Raw genomic sequence first — 18803 nt, 5'->3', positions numbered from 1 at the left:
CTCATGAGATTGTAGTAGCCTTGTCAACAGACTATTCAAGTAGACTGTGACTGCTTACATGATATTAGGTGTACCATCAGCAGGATCAATAGCCAAAAATATTAGCATTGACATCTGATGCTAAAAGTTCCTGAGTGCTACAAGTTCTTTCTGCAGAAATTTCAATTAAGCAGATTGGAGAAGGCTGCTGTGAGCACTTCTAGGTTGGTTAAAAAAAAAAAAAAAGGTCATTTGGGAAAAAAATGTGTGAATTTTATTTTCCTGTGTTTTCTTAATTGAAATAAGTAATTCAAGCACTATTTTTATGATCAACACATGGAGGAAAAATGGCATTCCCCTGCCTCAGAAAAATCCGTGTATTTTTTTCGGTGTTTTTTATAAGTTTAAATTTTTTTTTTTCATTTTAATGGGAATCTTTTGTGGTCTGCTTTAGACAGGGATCATCTGAAACTCTCTTTGCAGCCATCCAGACAGGGCAGTCCAGGCCTAAAATAAATAGGTGTAATGACATAAATGATATTGTCTTTCAGTTGTACAAGGTCTCTCACAAAATATCTCATGAAATCCACAGTCTCTGAGCTAAATCCAGAGATACAATGACCTAGGAATGAGGGCACATTGACCCAATGATTTTCTGGTGTCGGATCTGGAAGACTCTCTTGCATATAATCCCCTTTTTTTTCTAATCAGTATTAGGAAATACAAAGTCATACATGGTGACACACCATTTTTTGTCCCTATGATTGTCTTGCTCATTAGTTTTGCATTATTTTCCTCTTTCTGACGATTCACAATTAAAACTGAGTTTATCTTATCTAATGATTCTGCACAGTATTCAAAACATTTCTTTCATTTTGTGATGAGCTGCTGGGGCCTTAAGTATTATGAGATGCCATAGTAACTGCTCACTTCAATATTAAGGGGCTTAAACAGTGTGACACCCTTTCTACAGTGTCATATCTGTGTAATTCTGTGGGGTAGAACAGTAACAAACACTTGCTGTTTAACTTCTTCACGCCCAGGCTTTTTACCATTCTTTAATTTCAGAAAATCTGTAATTTTTACCATTCTTTAATTTCAGAAAATCTGAGAATAACTATGTTATCAGCTCAATAGAGAACAAATTAAAGCAGATGAGTAAAGTGAGGTTATGGGCAGGGGAAGAATATCCTGGAGGGAAATGACCATTTGCAGGAAGACCTAGATTTGTTCTACTGACTTCAATATCTAATGCTGCTAGTTTCAAAATTAATTTCAGCCTCATGTATCTATTTCCATCTGTGTTTCAGCTCTATTTGAAAGGAAAGGACAAGAGACTATTGTCTGAATTAGAAGCTTCCCTGTAGAAAGAGGGAAGAACCTTGGATATGAATATTAACCTGAGCACAAGATAGATAAAAACATTTTTTCCACCTATTTCCTTATATTTTCAGTATTCTCTCATGGAGCATCTTCATGTTATCCAAGATATGAGACTTCCTCACCTGCCCCTAGGGAAGTGTTTTCACATGAAAATGTAACTGCTTGAATATGCAACTAAGCATAGCTTTGTTCAATGAACCTTCGTTTTAAACATCACACATTTTATCTTTTATATATTTTAATTCATTGCTTATATTAATTGCACACAGATATATACTTGAAATGTAGCATTAAAGTTAGGCATTGGCCATGGTAGGTTAGGTTTCTGCAAGCAAATAATTGCACACCAAGTTTTCAAGACTACTAATTTGTAGTGATCTGTACAACTCTGGCAACACGTTTCATGCTATGCCAGACTATCCAAGAAGTAAAATTTTAAGAGAGCTGCTGAACTGAACTGTGTATTTCTAGAATGATAAATTTTAAGGTTAATGTGCTTGTATTAAAAATGGATATTCTGAGCATAATTTAGAATGAACTATCATAAGGTGATTATTTAGGTCAAATTACTTTTAAGTATGAGTAAGAAGCCTGAGTGCATAAAGAGTGCATTAGTGAATGCGACATCTGCAAACACAGCAGAGCTGAAAAATAGTGTAGACACAGGCACAACCTTGCTGTCTTGCAAGGAATGGTTTAGAAAACCCTGGGGAAGAAAGAGTTGGAGGTGGGAAGCAGAACTGAAGCCATTGTGGAGAGGAAGAAGTTACACTCTTCCTGTTATGACAGGAAATGCAGACAAATGTGCTTCCTGAGCATTTGCTCAGCAGGGAATGAAATATTCTTTGACCTTTACCTTATGAACATTTTAGCAGCACAAAACTAGTAAACATAGTTTTTACAATAGACATCTATTTGTACCTGCCAGAACTGGTGATAGCGTACCAAAAAAAGTCAGCTTTTTTGTATATTGTATTAGCTACTGTGTTTTTGAGATTATGGGTTTTTTGCCTAAAATATGTATGTATCTGTAGATCTGTCTGTAAAGGATTTCATCTTATCTTTCTGATCCAACTAAAGGAAGTGGAGCATCAGAGATTAGCCATTATTATTCTTTCATCCCTGTTTGGTTTTAGACCTTAATTTGTAAGTTAAAATGGGAAGCATATTGATACTGGCTGACCTTGTAATTTCTGAGGTTGTTGTATCATCTGTTAACTAATATATATTTCAATTTTATCCCTCCTTTCTTTCTTTACAAAGTAAAAACTTAAAAGATTGACCATCATGTGCTGGATTTGGGCAGACTAAATAGTATCACTACTTTAAGTATTTTATCTGTTATTTATGCACAAAGATTCTAAAAATTTAATGTAACATAAAAAGTCTTTTTTTATATGGGTTAATCATGAACATTTTATTTGTTATGGTTATAATTTTAGGGCATCCTCTTAGAACTCCTCTTTATCTGGACTATTCAGCAAGTCATAACTCAATATGCTTGAGGCTTTCTGGGACAATAGCTCATTTACCAACATAAATCAATGCTGTCTCATCCCTGTAATTTATGCTGGAGGGCTATAAGAACATGGAAGCAGTCTGCTGAAAGTCTTTCATTTATTATGCTATGCTCAACAATTGCATAAAGGAAGGTCTGTCTAGATCAAATTGTGCGCTGGTGCTGTTTCCCAGACCCATTTGAGGGTCATTGTAAAGATTGTTGCAGCCAGACTGCTTCACATGATAAACAAATCTAAACAAAAATCAGAGGAAAAGAAGAGGAAAAAGGGAAGAGAGCATACTACAATAGCTGTTGTCTCTCCAGTAGTTATTTGGGGTTTCAACAGGATAGGCTTAGATGCCTGGCAGTGACATTTTAGTGAAGAGCCTCTCTGATTACACATGGCCAACTTCACCTTATGTTTAGACTGCTCATGTAGTACCTCCTATTTATCACACACATCATATCTACTGTGCTTGCTCCTGTCCCTGTGTCAGACATTTACAGACTCCAGACAAAATAAGGACAAAGAGACAACATTTCTTTTTGACAACACGGTGCCACTATCAGATACTTCTGGGCATCAGTGATCCCAGTTCTTCATTTGTTTAGTGGCAAGAAAAGCATTTGGGAAGGATTATGTGAAAATTCCCTTTCTCTCTTTTTCCAATGTCATCAGCTGTATGTATTTATAGTCAGGATAGAAAGAAGTAAAAACACTGATATTCTGACACTGGTTGGACTGAATTACTTGAAACATCACAGGACTGCTCCTTTGAAAACATAAAGTGTTAGCACAAATGCTGTGACTGTTAGTGACAAATACAGAGTGATATTATGGTTCAGCCTCTTGTAGTTTGTGAGATTTCAGAAACATTACTAGAAGGACCTGAATTAAAACTAAAACTCAACTAAACTGAGCTACTTTAATCCAAAACCAGCTCCCCTCAAAAGAAAGAAACAATGGCCACATAGCAAAAAAGATAGATAATGTAACCTGAAGGCTGTATTCATTAAATGAGACTATTTATGGATGCTTCTGTTTATTCACTGATTTATTAAAATATATAAGAAGTATAAAATTGTCATTAGAAATTTAGTTAAAGACTATTTCCAGTGGCCAGTATCCCCATTTACAAACCCATATAGCCTAAATTAAAATTTCAGCAGATGAAAGAATTTATAATGGCAACAAAGCAGCAGTACCTTCTAATTTATATAGCCTAAGTTTAACTTATTTAAACAAGAAAGTCTGCTCTGCACCAAATTACCCTCTAAATGGACATATCAGTGTGTGACACACACACTTGAATTCAAGCTGTTTAAAGCTCCACTTGCAGATATAGACTAGGCCATTTGAGAGATGTTTGAATGGAATCGAAGAAGATCCAGAGTTGAAGTGGAAAAACATCTTTTTAACAATTCTCTTTCATTAATGCCTTTCTTTCAGCACATGGGTTTCACTTTAGTTAGAACTTCATCCAAAATGTACAAAAAGCTCACCTTATTTATATAAAGGAAATTGAAAGTTGGCTACTTCACTGTGTTTTATAATCAAGTAACACCTTTTAATCAAGTAACACCCTACAAAGTCATCAGCATTAATGCTTATTTGTATACAAAAATGCTTCAGATTTTGGTAGCCTTCCTTCTTGGTGTCACCAATCTGATTGAGAGGACAATTCAATTAAAATAAATAAATAAAAATTAAATAGGTAGAATAACCCTAGTTCTAAGACAACTATAAAAGACTAGTGTGTTTTGAGTTAATACAAAAGGATAGAATTAAGGTTTTTTTGGTAGAATTTAGAAATAATTGTGGTGCTCTCCACACCCTACTCTTTTTCCAATACATATAAACTAATTAATAAAAGTATTTCATACAAGTATTTAGAAATTTCATCATTGTTTAAAGGTTGGTGTTTAATACACACATGCTTAAAAAGCTTTTAAAGACCATTGAATGTCGGCCTCCTATCTGTTCCACGTTCCACTCTCCTTTAATTTTTCATAATTTTCACACTCATTAAAATAAAATATTCTATCTCAAAATCTATCGATAAGATATTCTATCTCAAAAGGATCTTCTAAATTGCTTATCCTCCCCCTAAAGAGAAGTAAATTTGTTAACTGAAAATGCTACAAATTAGCAGTGATTTAGATTGCAGGGATAATAAAGCATATGTTGACTAATAATGTCAGGAAATAACATGTAGTGATTTGATTCTTGCTGCTGAAAAGAATTAAATATTAAAGAGATATTGAAATGTATGCATTTTTGGGGGGGTGTCTTATTTGAAATATGTTGATAAATCTCACTGTGTTTGTGTTTTCCTTCTGCAACACTAGTGTTGTTTATGTCAAATGACAAAATAACATTGTCAGTTGTTATATCACACTATCAAGACTAAATACTTTGAACACAATATGTAATTATAAGACTACCTGAACACCTGAGTTTTTTGATACAAGCTACAGCTTGTGTTCATGACAATGTGAATGTCTTGTTCATTCTCAGAACTAAGTCCATTCAAGTGTAATCAGAGCTTCTTATGTGTAGGTTGCGCACTGCCCTCAAACTTAACAAAAGAGAACAACTGTTTTAAATAATTTATGCTAATTTTTACCACTCAACAAACCTTGTTCAATACTAGAATATTATTTGCTACCTTAGACAATATTAATTAGATACTTTTAGTGTGAGCGAGTGTGGTTAACGTAGCAAATGGTGAACAAATTGATAGACAAAAGAAGTTAAGTAATAAACATTCTGTTTACTTATATTACTTACATATTAGCATATGGCATATTCACTTTCCTTATGTAGCCTCATAGAAAAATGTATCCAAAAAGGTAGTTTTGTTTTTTAAATGGCTTGAAAAATATTCATAATCTTTTCTGAAGTTACTGACATACCTTTTATGATACATTTAAAAATACATGTTCTCTATTATGAACTGTTGTAAAAACATAATAAACTTACATATATGTGTATGGATTATGTATATGTAAAGATAAACCACTATGAATGACAAATTTAAAAATTAATATTCCAAATCACAAGTAGTGAAACAGTAGTAGATACAATTGCCTTTAATTCATTAATCAGCAGTTACAGAAAACATTAGCTGGTATATTTTGAAAATATTAAAAAGATCAAGCATTAAAACCAAATCAAATTCAGAGCAATTAAAGTTATATATTAAAGAAAGAAAAGGAAGATCTAGATGCTTTATTGTTCTGGTTTTTGGGCTTTTTTTTCACTGTCCATATAAAAGAGCTCCTACCAGTATCATTATGGTGATAAGTATTATGAATTAAGTATCTTCTTTGCAGCACAGCCAGGTGGTTTTTCAAAATGTTCAGGAGTTTTACCTAACAGTAAACACAAAATGGATATTTTTTACTGTAATGTACTTTAATGGTGAAAAGCATGCTAAATGCAGAGGTGCAACAGCAACCATACTGTACAGAGATATTCCACCTACAGCTCTGTGGTCAAAAAGTTGATTGAAATTCCTGTTATATGCAAAAAATATGATAAACTAGTACATTTTATTTTCTGTATCTTTAGTTATTTCTAAAGCAAGCTTATACACACATATATATATACGTATTCCAAATATCAAAAGCCATTATAGACAAATTTAGAAGGAACAATCAGTTATGCATACTTGAGACCAGTGCTGTAGAAAGAGGTTATTTTTAATGTTTGAATAATTGTATTTAATGGCAATCCACACTTTTTTTAACAGTGTGTTGACAGAGGCTAAAATTACAATGAGGGGAATAACATTCAGTATGCATTTGAGAGAATAAGTGTTCATAGTATTGGCACAGAGCCTCATCTTTCTGAGACAGTCTAGCAAATACGGATTAGCAATACTTAAAAGTCACATTATTCTTGGCCTGACGTGCTGGGATTTTAAGGTAGTCTGGGGTTGCAGTTAGCATTAACTTGCATTAGAAGGTGACAAGTTAAAACAGCATCCATGTGAATCACATGCAGACACATCTTCTTGCCTCAGCACTGAAGTGCAGAGGTGCCACTGTTTACGGGTGTATAAGGGATGGTAGCAACAAACCCAGAATGAGGCAGACAAATAAACTTGGTTGTGTGCCTGTTCTTGACATACCAAGTACCTTGACTATGTGTCAAGTTTGATTAATTGTAGGCTTAGAAAAACCATTTTTTGTCTTAAAAATCCCTGTCAGGGAAATTTATTTAATAGAAATTGCACAGATGAAAAAACAGGGGAGAAAAATTCAACCATACAATTAGCTTAAACAGGTCTTTATAGTTTCTTATTTCAAGTCACATGTCTTACTGCAACTTGTAAGCTAATACAGAAAAGAAGGAAAAACATAATTTGATGCGCAGGTCTTTTATTGTCTAAACAGTCCCTATGGAAAATTATGGTTTTGTACAGAAATACTAATTACAATTTTCATACATACTGGATTTTGCATGATGTCAGGGCATTAGCTGGACTCCTGAGAACTTGTAAGCACATCTCTATTTTTTTCCTATGTAATATGACCTAAAGCCTTTTGTGCTAAATATGACAGTTCATATTTCTAAGCATAGAGCTTGAAATTAAATGAGATATGCTATGTATGTGTTCAGAAAAGACCTTGTTTTAAAGGCTGCTGACCAGCTATTGTTTTTTCTTCATTCATGCTTTATAATTCTCATTTCTCATGAGTGTCTGAATTTTTAACACTAGATTTTTCTTCAAAACTATTGTGTGTTTATATGAGCAATGTATCTCTTTTGCACTACTTAAATGCTTATGAAAGAATTTCTTTTCTTCAAAGCTAGCAGGATTTGGGGGTCTTGAAATTAAAATCAATTGCTCTCAGAATAAAAAACTCAGAATTGACTGCACTAGTTCAAACTATTGGCAGTTGCTAATCTGAGGTACAGTTTCTAAATACTGTATGCAGAAAGACGTATGCAGTCTAAAGGGTATCCAAATTTAAAAGTTGCAGAGAGACATGCAGTATCAACACTTCATAGCACCACTAAATGCAAATACTGTGCAGTGATCATTAGGTATTTTTTCTTCCTTATGTAATACATATACACACACATATGACACATATATGTTCTATTTGGGAACTTTATTTGTGTATTTGTGTTTATGTATATTTGTTTTCTGAGCATGTTCAATTCAAATACTACAGCAGTCACATATATTTCAGAATAAAAAGGAGAAGGACTACAGATAGCAGCTTGTGGATTCCTGATGGACTTCTGTGCTTTTTTTTCCAGGTGACTTTTACGAAGAGGAAATTTGGGTTAATGAAGAAGGCATATGAGCTTAGTGTTCTGTGTGACTGTGAGATTGCTCTGATCATCTTCAACAGCACCAACAAACTGTTCCAGTATGCCAGCACTGATATGGACAAAGTGTTGCTGAAATATACTGAGTATAATGAGCCGCATGAGAGCCGAACGAATTCAGATATCGTTGAGGTAAGACTTCGTGTTTTGCTCTGAGATGGAAGTGCTCCAAGTGAGTAGATTACACCCTCAGATGACATAACAGCAGGAGAGCAGAACAGGATAACGGTGTATTGGCTTGGGCATTGGAGGTGACGAGGCCAAGGCTGCAGGAAATACACGTCTTTTGTGTGCAGTTTTATCCTTCTGAGTCTTGCAAAAACTCCTGCAAAGGGATCTCTGGCTCCCTATTGTCCAGCTTTCAGTCCTGCTTTGTCACTTAGTCCCATTAATCCTCTCCGTGCCTTGACCACTACGTACTACCTGAATCTCCCACTTGTCTCCTAGTCTCTTCCAGGGACATGGTCTCTGGAAAACATTGCATACTGTGTCTCCACAATCCAAAACTTATAAAATATTGCCTGTCCAGGAGGAATTAAAGAATGCATTGTAAGATATGTGGAAGAAGATTTAGAACCTCTATTTGGAGGCTATCTGACTGATTTTTTTAGCTTTTTGGTTGTTTACACAACATGTCTAATAAAATGCAAGAAAAGCTGACTTACAATTTGCACAGTAAAAAATGTTTCAGCTACATCACACAGAATATTGTTACCATCATATAATCACATCATATCAAAGCAATAGAGTCAGAATGCTAGAAACACTTTTTAATTTTTTTTGTATTATAAAAGGCAATTTTTATTTACAGTCACTTAAAGTTATTAAATTAAATTTAAGATTTTAAAATTCATGCTCCTAATATTTGCAGAAAAGTCAGTTTGCTTTGTGGTCACATTTGGATTCAAACCATGCAAAATACATGAAGGCTTCAATGATTTTGTTGCTATTAACCAAGCACTCATATCTTAGACAGATACCTGAAATACGTGACCTATAAAGCTTCTAGTTTTAAAGCACATGACTGATTAGGGATCTAATGAGATCGAATGAAAATATAGTGGAAGGATGGCAACCTATCTTAAGGGTCAGTGAAAATTTATGCCTAAATACATTGGTGTATACACTTATTTTACTTCAGATCTTTATAAATATAGTTTCAGATTTTTGAATGATCTGCATGTTCTCTGAAATGAGACTTTGATGCTTCTGGAATCTCCACCAGGGTTAGTCATGTTTTTAGACTAGCAATGTAAGAAAGTAAGTGAGTTATTTATGTATAAAATGTTTTTAAATTATAAAAAAATGTGCATAATTAAGATTGTTAAACTTGTTGCAAAGAGTCACAGTCACACCACCTTAGATGGGTAAAGACTGCACATGGGAACATATATCACTTTTCTGTCTATCCTTAAGTCAACAGCTATGAAATTACTGTTTTGCTTCCCTCATGATTTCCCCCCAGATTCTCTCCCTCATTAGAAGAGGGTGAGGTTCTGACAACAGAACAGAAATTTATGTTAGTTAAGACTAGGAGGAAAGTGCATAATTTCTTCCTCCTCTCCATCATCTCTTTTCCTCCCTTACTTCAAATCTTTTGTATAGGCATGAAGCCTTTCCTCACCTAGATATGGGAAGCCATGTCCTGTCCAACAGAAAGCAAATTCTATGCCCAAAATAATGTCCTGTCCTCTTTTAATGACAAAAAGCCAGAATATTCTTAGCAGAAGAGTTTCCTGTGATATCTTTACTTCTTCCTGCAGGCTTTCTTGTGGAAATAAGTGAGTAATCCAGTTAAGAATTTATTACTTGCTTTACAATAAATGAATATTTTTGATCCTGAGAACCATGATTTTTCAAGGAACTTGAATGAAAACTTAAAATTTCGAATAATGTTGAGACCTTCAGAAAGAGCAACCACTGCACCAGCAAAATCCCTTTATGCATAAACAGTGGGCCAATTTGGATAGGCTGATCAGCAGTTTTGCATACAGATGTGCAATCTTCTGGCTGTATCCAAAGTTTGGTGGGCAACTCTTCACTTCTCTAAAAGAAACAAGATAAAAGTAGGTAACTGAAATAAATATATTATTTCAATAATTAAATTGAAAAATAGGCATAAAAGGCCAAAAGAAGTGAATATTCTATCTGCTCTGAATTTTGTTTTTCTGTTACATTTTTCTATGTTCTGCCTGTAACATAAAATATTTAATCTATATCAATACTGGTTTCAGTATCCAAGGAGCACTTCTGCAGGGTGTCAGTTTTAAATATTCCATATTATCATGGCTTTACTGGATAATGAATATCACAGTTACAAATGCAGCAGAGGATAGAGCCCATGAAGATATGCGATCTGATAAATGGCTTGACTCTTAGTGTAGTTTGGGTGTATTTTTAGTTATAGGATATAAATCTGCCACACATTTAAATATTTTAATTGATCAGTTAAACTGACTACATTACACATATTTTCCTTATAAGGAGTCCATCTTCTTTTCACTTTCAGACAGCTAGATTTCACACTAATAATTTTTAAGCTTGCTCTTCCAGAGCAATCAACAGCAGCTGAGAATGAGACAGTACTATTAAATCTGATAATTTTCATCTAAATGTCTGTTCAATAACTATATTTCAGCAGAAGAAGAGGGCACAGCTGTCCTTGTAGATTTCTGCACAGAATTAGAGAAGGAAAACTTTTTTAGGTAGACTTACAAAAATTTGAAATATAACTGTCAAACATACAAAAGTCATTAATTTACAATCCAAATTCTGTTCACATTCAGCATAGTATTAACTATTTAGTTACTTTTCGGTTGTGGTAGAACATTCAGTCATTAAAATGTGGTGTAACTCCTTTGAACAATCTATACTCAAAGAAAATCAGAAGAGCAGCTCTGTAATGTGGAGTAAATTACTTTTTAAGTTAAACCACTGCTATTCAAACAGAAAAATTACATAACTTCTCATGTAGATCTGGCTGAAGCTATTAATTTTATTAAGCAAATTTTTTTTTTTAGTTTCATTACTGGGGTTAATTATACTTAACATTTCTGAAGAAGTGAGTCTTCAGACCATAGCTTGTTATTCCAAGAAGAAAACAAGGTCATATATCTGACAAACATCACACTGGTTTTTAATGGAAAATTGGTTCAACCCAACATAGAGGTATATTATCTCAATAAATCTATCTTGATGAAAAATGGAATGCTAATATTAGGAGAATTGTAAAGGCCAGTTACTGCTCTTCTTTGAGCTCTTTTGGTTTATTGATTTAAACACATAGCTTATATTTTCCTCACATATGAGCAATTGTATTTACTGAGATGGTGTTTTCCAGTTACTTTATTCAAAATGAAGTTGATTAGCATGTAGTTTGATACACCTGAGTTTTTCAGATCCCAAAAATTGCCTACCAGCTGAATGTGTTTCAGTTAACACCCAGTAAATATAGAGACGATATACACAGGTAAATAAAAGTCAATGTGTACACATGAAGAGGAAAATACACGCATTCTACAATCACATTTATCCATTTCAAGCAACAGTGGCAATTATTGTGAGTGTTACCAAAATCTGGGTGGAGATATGTATAAATTCTGGGAAACAAACAAACAAAACAAAGCCAACAAAACCAAACACACAAAAAAGGTACATTCTGAATTTTCTGTTTAGCATTAACTGGATTCTTAAAACGGAAGCCTTCATGTCCTCACCCACCAAAATACTCACACCACAGTCATTCATTCAATATTCCTTCAGTTTAAAAGTTAGCATTAGTTGCTGGATATAGTAATTTATTTTAAGGAACAGAAGAAACTCTGGAGAGCTTCTTTTACATGGAGGAAAAATATAATATTTCATCTTTATGATTAACTCCAAGTCTGCATGTAAATTCCAACAATCATATATTCAGCATAATTGTGTAGGACTAGGCAATAACCTTCTAATGGCAATAACGAAATGGGGAAGCAAAAATGTCAACATTTTACAACAGTCAGGTACATGCATTATGCATTCTTTGTATTTATTAGAAATAAGGCCAGATCCTTTCCTTGTTTCTGTAAAACAGAAGTGGACGTAACACAACTTTAGTGATATCTCACTGCCAAACTGCTGTGATTAACAAGAATCCAGTGCTGAAGCACTGTAAACCCACTACTTAGGACCTCAACTTTAGATTGAAGGGGACAGATTTCAGAGCAGGAATGTGGGGAAATATTTGCATCTTGGCTGCAAATGTAATTAAAGGTCTAACCATGTTACAGAAACCACTGTGATTCTTCAGCTAAGACATGAAGCCCTTACTGAATTAAAGTGAAACATTCTGCCTGTTTCGTCTCTCACTTTACCTTTTTCCCTGTCATTTCTTTCATGTCAAAACATCAGCCACTGCTTTAGAAGACCTCTAGTGAGTTTTCACTAAGTCCTGGTTTTGATTCAGTTTCTGGTATACGGAGTTTAATATGCTGATCCTTGCTCTGTGTGCACAAAAATCACATTCCTCCACAAATCACTCACTACTTTATCTTTCAGCTCTTTTTAAACCTGCAATCAATCAGGTTCTTTGACCCTGCTGCTATTATTGTTCCTCTTTCTCCAGCTGACTTCTATTCATCTGCTGATTCAGTGGTCACTACCTTTAGTTCAAGTTCTCCTACTAGGTCAGCGCTTTAAAATTCATCCCATTCAACATACCTTCCATGGTCAGGCAAACATCCATCCATCTCCTCATTTCCCCTTTGCCATACCACTAATCTCTAGTGGAGAAAAAAGAGGAACACAGACTTCATTCATCTTTCTCTTTGCTGACTGAGGTTCTATGTCATGAATTCTGATCATCCATCAAATATCTTAATTTTGCAAAGTTCACTGCATAAAACTACTAATTTGTATGCATGCACACATATCTGTCTGATCATTGCAGCTCTCCATTGCCTTACAAAAAATTCTTCCATAAGCTCAATGTCTTTTCTGAAATATCTCTCATTACCTGCTTTTTGATCTATCTTCTGGCACCTGTTTCAACTGCTGCTTTATTTCTCTCTCCCTCTCTCTCTCTTTTTATTAAGTTTTAGAAGGATTTCATGGTCCTCAACATAGATTTTTACATGTAGGAAGATGTCAGTTCCTGCAATATGCTGTCATATCTTTCTGCTTTAATAACCTCACCTGGCTTCTCATCTATACATTGTCTTAGTTTGTTAGGCACTGATTTTCCATTACACTTGATGGTCCTCCATCCTCTTTTGCCTCTCCTTTTTCAAGGAAATTTGGTAAGTTTGGAAAACATTAATTGGGTGAATTCTTGCTTTGAGTGATAATGAAGATTTCATCAAGAATTAATCTGAACTATTCTAGGAGATTAATTATTTTAGCGATATTGTGATGGGGTTGCATGTTTCATAGGGTAAAAAGTAGTTCTAATTTGCAATAATATGTCACATTTTAAAATATTTTACACATTATAGCTTCTTTTTCATGGATAATGAGTATCTAGCATTGTCCTTTTGACTTGTTTTGCATAGGGTCACACATGTTCATTCTCTAGCAACTGCTGGTGAATTGACCTGTTACAGAGTATTTTCCCTTTTCCAGTGGATGTCCATATTCAGTGAGGGAGAATGGTCTAAACATAGCAAAAGAAATGTGTGCCATTTGCAGCTGCATTTTCCCCTAAGAGGAAGAAGTAAGGAACATGTGAAATTCTCCCTGCAGGCTGCTCATCCTTTGTGTTTTACCACACATAGAGAAATCTTCACAGACCTTAAGATGGCAAGGAACCAATACCAAGCCCTATGGGTTGGTGGAATTCAGAATTATTTTACAGTGTAGTTTTTTGCTTGATAAAAATTATTTTTGCTTAGAAAAACATGGGTCTAATGAAAACATACAACTTGTGATAGACAGCAACTCATTCTTCCATGGATTTCTGGAAAAATTAGTTTGAACTGAAAATCCAGTCGTTTCTAGTACGGCCAGCAACAACATGCTAATTGGCATACTTTTAAATCTCCTCAAGGGACTTGAGAGTTAAAACTTAGTACACCTTTAGCACAGCAGAAGGTTGGAGTTGATGAGAATGGCACTCTTACGGCCATGGGCAGTGTTTGTGCCACAGTCCTGTTTTGGTCATGGACTTACTGCATGTTATCCCATCAACCGTTATAGATGTACTGTGGATCCTATAGCACATGTAAGATTAGTCACTAGATGTGAAAGTTCTGAATGGGTTGAAAAGCAAATTTCTACTGTCAATTATTTCTAAAGGTCACAGAACTAATGACTAGCTAAGAGGTTAATTAGATTCTGAAAGTTTCTTCATATCAATTAAGACTCTTATTTGTATATTTGTTGTAAATAAGCCCATATAACTTTCCAAATGTTCCCTTTTTAGGAAAAGTAAGGTGACTGTTGTAGCTTGTTTAATGTAATAAGTGTATTTTCCTCTCTTGTCATCCATCATAACATAATGCTGCATATAAACAAGCTGTGAAATACACAGTCTTGAGCTGTTGAAATCAGGGGATTTCTTTCAACTACCATGGGCTGAAGATCTGGGACAGTATGGAAAGTAAGCCTGTATGTAAGAAAGGTTATTCAGGGTGATCTAAAGACAGTACAGTGTATTGGATACTGCCCTGGACTAGGACACATGGGACTTGGATTTTATTAATAGCTTTGCCAAATACTGTTGTGTGACCTTGGATAAGTCAAATTTCCTCCTAATGCTTCAGTGTCCATATCTGTAAAATGGGCATAGCATTATTGATTTCCTTTGTAAAGTGATTGAAGACCAGTTGCTCAAAAAACAGCTACTGTTACCAGTTCCAATGGCCAGATATTTGGAAAGAGTCACATGGTCAAAAAATTTCCTTTGAATGATTATTTAGGCTTTTTAAATGCCTTTGTGTTATTCCATTTTTAGAAAATGCAAGCTAAACCATTATTGCTAACATCACGTATGACAAAACCATGAGGACTTCAAGATCCTCAGCATTTTTGCAATATTCCTTTGGTTATTGTTTGCCACCACCTGAGCACTGAGCATTTGGAAAAATGTGTTTGTAAATTAATATCCTCACGAGTTTTTTTTCTGTGTTTTTCCTAACCATAATTGGTTAAAAAAAAATCTCAGGAGGAAAAATATCATGGTTTCAAAAGTGCTAAAAAGCTGTCCATTTTATCAATCTTGATATAATTTTTTAAAGCAATTGCTTTAGAAATACATCCTTTCTAAGCAAAAACTGACATTCTTACCTAATCTTATTATTCCCTCAATCTGGGCTTCACATAAATAGTAGCTATTATAAGACCACAAGAAGAACTTCAAAGCTGGAAAACTGTGTATGGCAATTCTATTCTGTCCAAAGTAGTGCCTCAGTGAAACTGCTGTTCCAGTCAGTGAGAGTGTCCAAATTAGTCCTTCTACTGCACCCGTTTGGTAGCAATTTATTCCCTTCCTCCCACTTATCCTCAGGAGATATTTGACTCTTTATCTTCCCAGGATGTTTTCAAGCTTTCCTTGATAATTCTGCAGCTTCCTGTTGCTGTGCATTAAATGACACATAGACTTTGGTTGTTTTGCAGTCTATAAAAAGAAAAGTAGAGGGTCAGGTTTGTTTTTTTTTTTGTATTTCAAATTAATTCAGCATGTGAAAAATGCAGCTAAGGGAAAGTTGCACAATGAGTAGTTTAATTTTGCTTTATCTAAAAAAGGTTTACATTATGATTTATTTCAGCAAGGATTTGGTTAACATGAAACATAGTTTGTAATCCTAATGTATCTCAAATGAAAGCAAAGCCACTCACCTGAGAGCTATTTTTCCACACGCAGAAGAAGAGAGAAAGGACAGAAAAAACTAAAATGGATCCTAGTTAGTTATTCTGAAGTACACAGCACAGCAGAAATTTCTTTTGAGTATATTTAGGTGGCAGTCTGGACCTCCTGTTTTAACCTTGTGGAGAACTATGTAGTTTTATTTTTCATTTATTATTTTGTTATTTTGTAATAGTTTTAAAAGTATTTTAATAACTTAGTAAGTATTTTGGATGGCTTGTGCAAAAATGCTGAAATTACAAAGGTGAAAAATATGTGCAAAATATAAATATGTTTAAAATTGTTCATGCTTTCTCTTTTTGTCAAACTGGGCTCTTAAAGCTGTATTTCTTAGAGCAAGGTCTATTTCACAGATCACTCTTTCTTTCTCCAAAACACGATATACCTGGCTGAAGAGTTGGAAAAATCTTACATGTCTGTGTAACATTCTTAGAACTTAATAGTTCCAAAGTTTTATCCCAGTCTAGTCATTGGAGAAGGTTCTTTGTTTTTGTAATCACTGTTTCACATAGTAACAGCTTGTTGTATTTTGGTCTGTTTGCCAGAGGGTAGGTTTATTTTTAAATCCCTGAACTCTGAATTTTCTTTATTCTTCCAAGATTGGAAGCAGCTGAAATGCCTGAAGTTACAGGTTGAAGGGCTTTCTTCACAATATGAGGTGGGAAGCCTCATTCCCTCCTCCTTATGTTTTTATTTTTTAAATCTTTTCCTAACAATGTCTCTTAACTGATATTTGTCTAAAAATAGAACACTGTCTAGCTAAAAATAGCTTGACGTTCAGTCCTGCCAAGGAAAATGGAGAGGAATAGGCGTGGAATAGAAGGCTGAGTAATCCAGCTCTATTCATTCACAGATCCCTTTGAGAATGCAGGCGATGATAAAGTGCCCTCAAAAAAACACAGGCTTGACTTGCTCTCTTCAGACTCCTAGGTGCCAATAAACATTTTAGCCCAAGGATATATTTTTTCTTCCCTCATAGATCGTAAACACTTTCTAAAGACAAAGCTTTGTTTCATAGAAGCTAGCTTACTGTCAAAAATAGCTGACTTTCCTAAGGTCCTTTTTTTTTACTTTCCACATGTTTTTTAATTTATTTTAAGATAAGCAGTGACTGCAGTGCTCTGTCAAGAATTACCAGGAAATGTCACTTATTTGCCATTAATGAATGAAAAAAATAGATGCTTTTCAATGATTTCATGTGCCCTCAAAACTTCACATATCAGTAAGAAAGAAAAATTTATTATTCTGATTCAGAGCAGTAAAATTAAATTAGTAGACATTATTTATTTCACTATAAAACCAAACTTTAGCTGCAGAGCACTTCTGCATATATACAAGCTTTCAATTTTTAATTGTTCTGAAACTCATATTTCACCAAGAGAGTAGAGAAGATTGGAATGGAAAAGGGCAGGATCTAATTTACTTTAAAATAAACCTATTGAGAACCCTGCAAAGCCAGAACTTTTCATTTGAAAAGCCATCATATTAGAGAAAGTCAATCTGGTTCTGTCTTGCAGTTTTTTGTATCACCTTTGTGGTATTGCAGTGTGAGGTATCAGTAATACTACATGGCAGAAAAAAACACCAGGAAGGGTTGAGCATGTTATTTAAAACAAGAATGTGTGTTGTTGTTCTGCATGGAGTTCTTTGCTTTTTGGTTTTTGGTTGTTTTTTTTTTAATCTGAATAACCTGGTCAAACAGAGCAACAGGGTGTGGAAATGTCAGCACAGTTCACAGGGTTATTTGAGCCTGAGTATTGTTTTGTTCAGTTCCTGTAATGCTGCTTGTGATAAGACTCTGGAGACAAAGGACGATAATTGATGGAAAGGGACTTAAATCACTCCAAAAAGAATCAAGGTCCTTGTATTTGGGTACATCGGCTCTTCTGGTCTCCTTCCAGTAGGCATTTTGTCTTCTTGCATGTTGGCCCCCTGCTGCTCTTTGTAACAGAGGCAGGCCACAAGTGATTCCTTTATGCAGTACACAGGGTGTTATTGTGTCCATGTGGTGCATTAGTAACTACCAAGGCTGAATTCTACTATTGTATCTTCACGGCAAGCACAGAAAAATAGGACACACTACCCTGCATTACCATTTTCAACCTAGATAGTGAGCTACTTATAGCTGTGTTCCAGACACAAAGGCTTTTGTGAGCAAGCCCATTTTTAATTTTCATCATTGAGTTATCCCTGCTTTGTAAGGCAAATACAAAATGTGGTTATTTACCCAGATTCAAATGCAGTAGTGATAATGACAAGTGTAAAAATAGCACATATTCTCTCACTTCACAACTATCTTTAATGTAAACTACTGACCTTGCCCTCTTTTCCCCCAAGACTTTTTGTTTTATTGTATTCACATAAGCTCTCAACTGTTCTTTGTTAAAGCAATGTTGAAGATTATGCAATGCTGAGTTTCCAGCAAAATCAGTTACATGATGCACAGCTCTTCATATGCTTATGCATGAGCAAGAGGTTTTTTCAATGTATAAATGTTTCCAGATGTGGGCCCTTAGCCACCACTCATAGTTGCATTAGGTTAAAAGCGCCCTATGGTATCAAAAGCCAAACATTCTGCTATGCAAAGTCCACCATTCAGGTTTTATTAGATCCCTGATTAAAGCCTGGAGTGGTCAATGGGAGCCTTCTGAGTAAATCCACATCTGCCTTGTTACAGTTCCCAGCAAAGGCACAAATTTCTACAGATTCTGTCACCTTTTGTAGTAAGCAATACTAGAACAAGTCTCATTTCT

At 34.8% G+C, this 18803-nt stretch overlaps 1 protein-coding gene across 12 annotated transcripts in view; it reads left to right on the top strand.

Moving 5' to 3' along the window:
* MEF2C (myocyte enhancer factor 2C) overlaps positions 1-18803 on the top strand; it is a 134664-nt gene that overhangs the window by 60848 nt on the left and 55013 nt on the right. For all 12 annotated transcript variants that reach the window (XM_085042496.1, XM_085042501.1, XM_085042497.1 and 9 more), the window contains one exon: positions 8139-8342. In XM_085042496.1, the coding sequence (XP_084898622.1) occupies positions 8139-8342 (204 nt within the window). The remainder of the gene's footprint in view (positions 1-8138; positions 8343-18803) is intronic.

Source organism: Lichenostomus cassidix, chromosome Z (genome assembly GCF_008360975.1).
Source record: "Lichenostomus cassidix isolate B80296 chromosome Z, HeHo_3.0, whole genome shotgun sequence".
Taxonomy (NCBI): Eukaryota; Metazoa; Chordata; class Aves; order Passeriformes; family Meliphagidae; genus Lichenostomus; species Lichenostomus cassidix.
This window is presented reverse-complemented; position numbering and strand designations above follow the sequence as displayed.